Raw genomic sequence first — 1,477 nt, 5'->3', positions numbered from 1 at the left:
CAAGAAGGCCCACCGGACTCGTCCGACGGACCGAGCTGCTCTACGAGCGACGACGATTCGGAGATTCCGTTTCCGATTCGAGTCGGAAAAGACCGAGTCATAATCCGCCAACCGCGATTCCATGACCCATCCCCCACCATCTTCACGAAATCGACCAAAGAACCCAAAACGCAGAAGCACCGAGGCGGAAGAACATCAAATCCATACCAATCTAAATTTATTCATACATATCAACATCTCCAGAGTTCCTTATTTCATATGAATGGATCAACAAAGACAATAAACACCCGAAAAGGGAAACGAGAAAAAAAGAAAGAAAGATAGAGATAGAGAGATGAAGGAAACCCATAAACTAGAAGGAGAAACATCACAGAGTATAAGCCATGTAAAGGAAATAAGGATGTGTAAACATAAAAATCATGAAAACCCAGAAAACACATATTGGAAAGGAGGGGAGATTGGGATAGATAGAATCAACCGCGGGCGCAGCGGGTGATTACGGAGCAGCCTCGGGAGTAGGGATTGGCCTGAGCGCCGGGACGGCAGTTGTAGTAGGAGGCGCCGGGGCGGGAGCAGGGAGTGGTGTCCCTTCTCAGCACCCCGTAGCTGATGTACTGGTTCGTCTGCAGGATTCTCCGGTTGATCTCGGAATCCATCCCCATCTCCATCTCATCGCCGAAGCACTCCCCCATCGAACCCCGGCACGCCGCCGACCGGGCCGGAGTCCAGCCCAGCCCTCCCTTCCCGCCCAGCACGCCGACCCCCGACGATACCACCACCACCATCATCGCCAACAAAAAGGAGACTGCAAGCTTACGGATCTCCATAGCCCAAGATCTCTCTGTCTCTCTCTGGAAATGAGGGAATTAGGGCAGAGGAGTGAGGAGGAGTACTGCTGGGGTTACAGAGAAGAGAGCGTGTTGACTATCAGCTTTTTTTTTCCTCAATATATAATTGGTTAATTGAAGTGGTTAGTTAATTAATTATTTCGATTAATTTTCTAAATTAAAATGGTTTTAATTAATAATTTAATAAACCGAACGTAGTTTTTAACCCATGAGTCGGGTCAACTCGATGACAGAGTCTAGATTTGTTCAAAATGAGTTTGTACTCATTTTTAACCCAATAACTGCGAGTTTTTAAAGTGTTGCAGGGAGGACTTGGGTTATGATTAGAACAGATCCAGATGCACATTGTAAATCTAACTCCGGACACGATTATCAATCGGGTATGCTGTACCTTACCGGATTCAACTAAATAGATTTAGATTTGGATTTGGATTTGGTTGAATATCCAACCCAGTACTGAACCGTTGACATCCCTACGTGGATCATGCCCTGAGAGAGTAAATGATCTGCTGCACACTGACTGCATCATTACATACCCAAATCTGAATCCAAATCTTAAGAAACTGATTTTATTTCGGATCTGGATCCAAACTAGAGATGGACTAATGGAGTGAATAGCCCTTTTAGCC

General features: G+C 45.8%; 1 protein-coding gene across 1 annotated transcript; it reads right to left on the bottom strand.

The window, feature by feature from the left end:
* Positions 1–241: 241 nt before the first annotated feature.
* Positions 242–842, bottom strand: LOC149833617 (rapid alkalinization factor-like). The gene has a single exon (XM_090009768.1). The coding sequence runs from the start codon at positions 825–827 to the stop codon at positions 474–476; it is 354 nt and encodes a 117-aa protein (XP_089865894.1). The 5' UTR covers positions 828–842; the 3' UTR covers positions 242–473.
* Positions 843–1,477: the final 635 nt, after the last annotated feature.

Source organism: Nuphar pumila, chromosome 6, assembly GCF_984573655.1.
Source record: "Nuphar pumila chromosome 6, dmNupPumi1.hap1.1, whole genome shotgun sequence".
NCBI lineage: Eukaryota > Viridiplantae > Streptophyta > Magnoliopsida > Nymphaeales > Nymphaeaceae > Nuphar > Nuphar pumila.
The sequence above is the reverse complement of the archived record's forward strand: the minus strand, read 5'-3'. Positions and strand labels throughout refer to the sequence as shown.

Coding starts and splice junctions, on each gene's coding strand:
- LOC149833617 (XM_090009768.1), bottom strand. CDS start 827: ATGGAGATCCGTAAGCTTGCAGTCTCCTTTTTGTTGGCGATGATGGTG.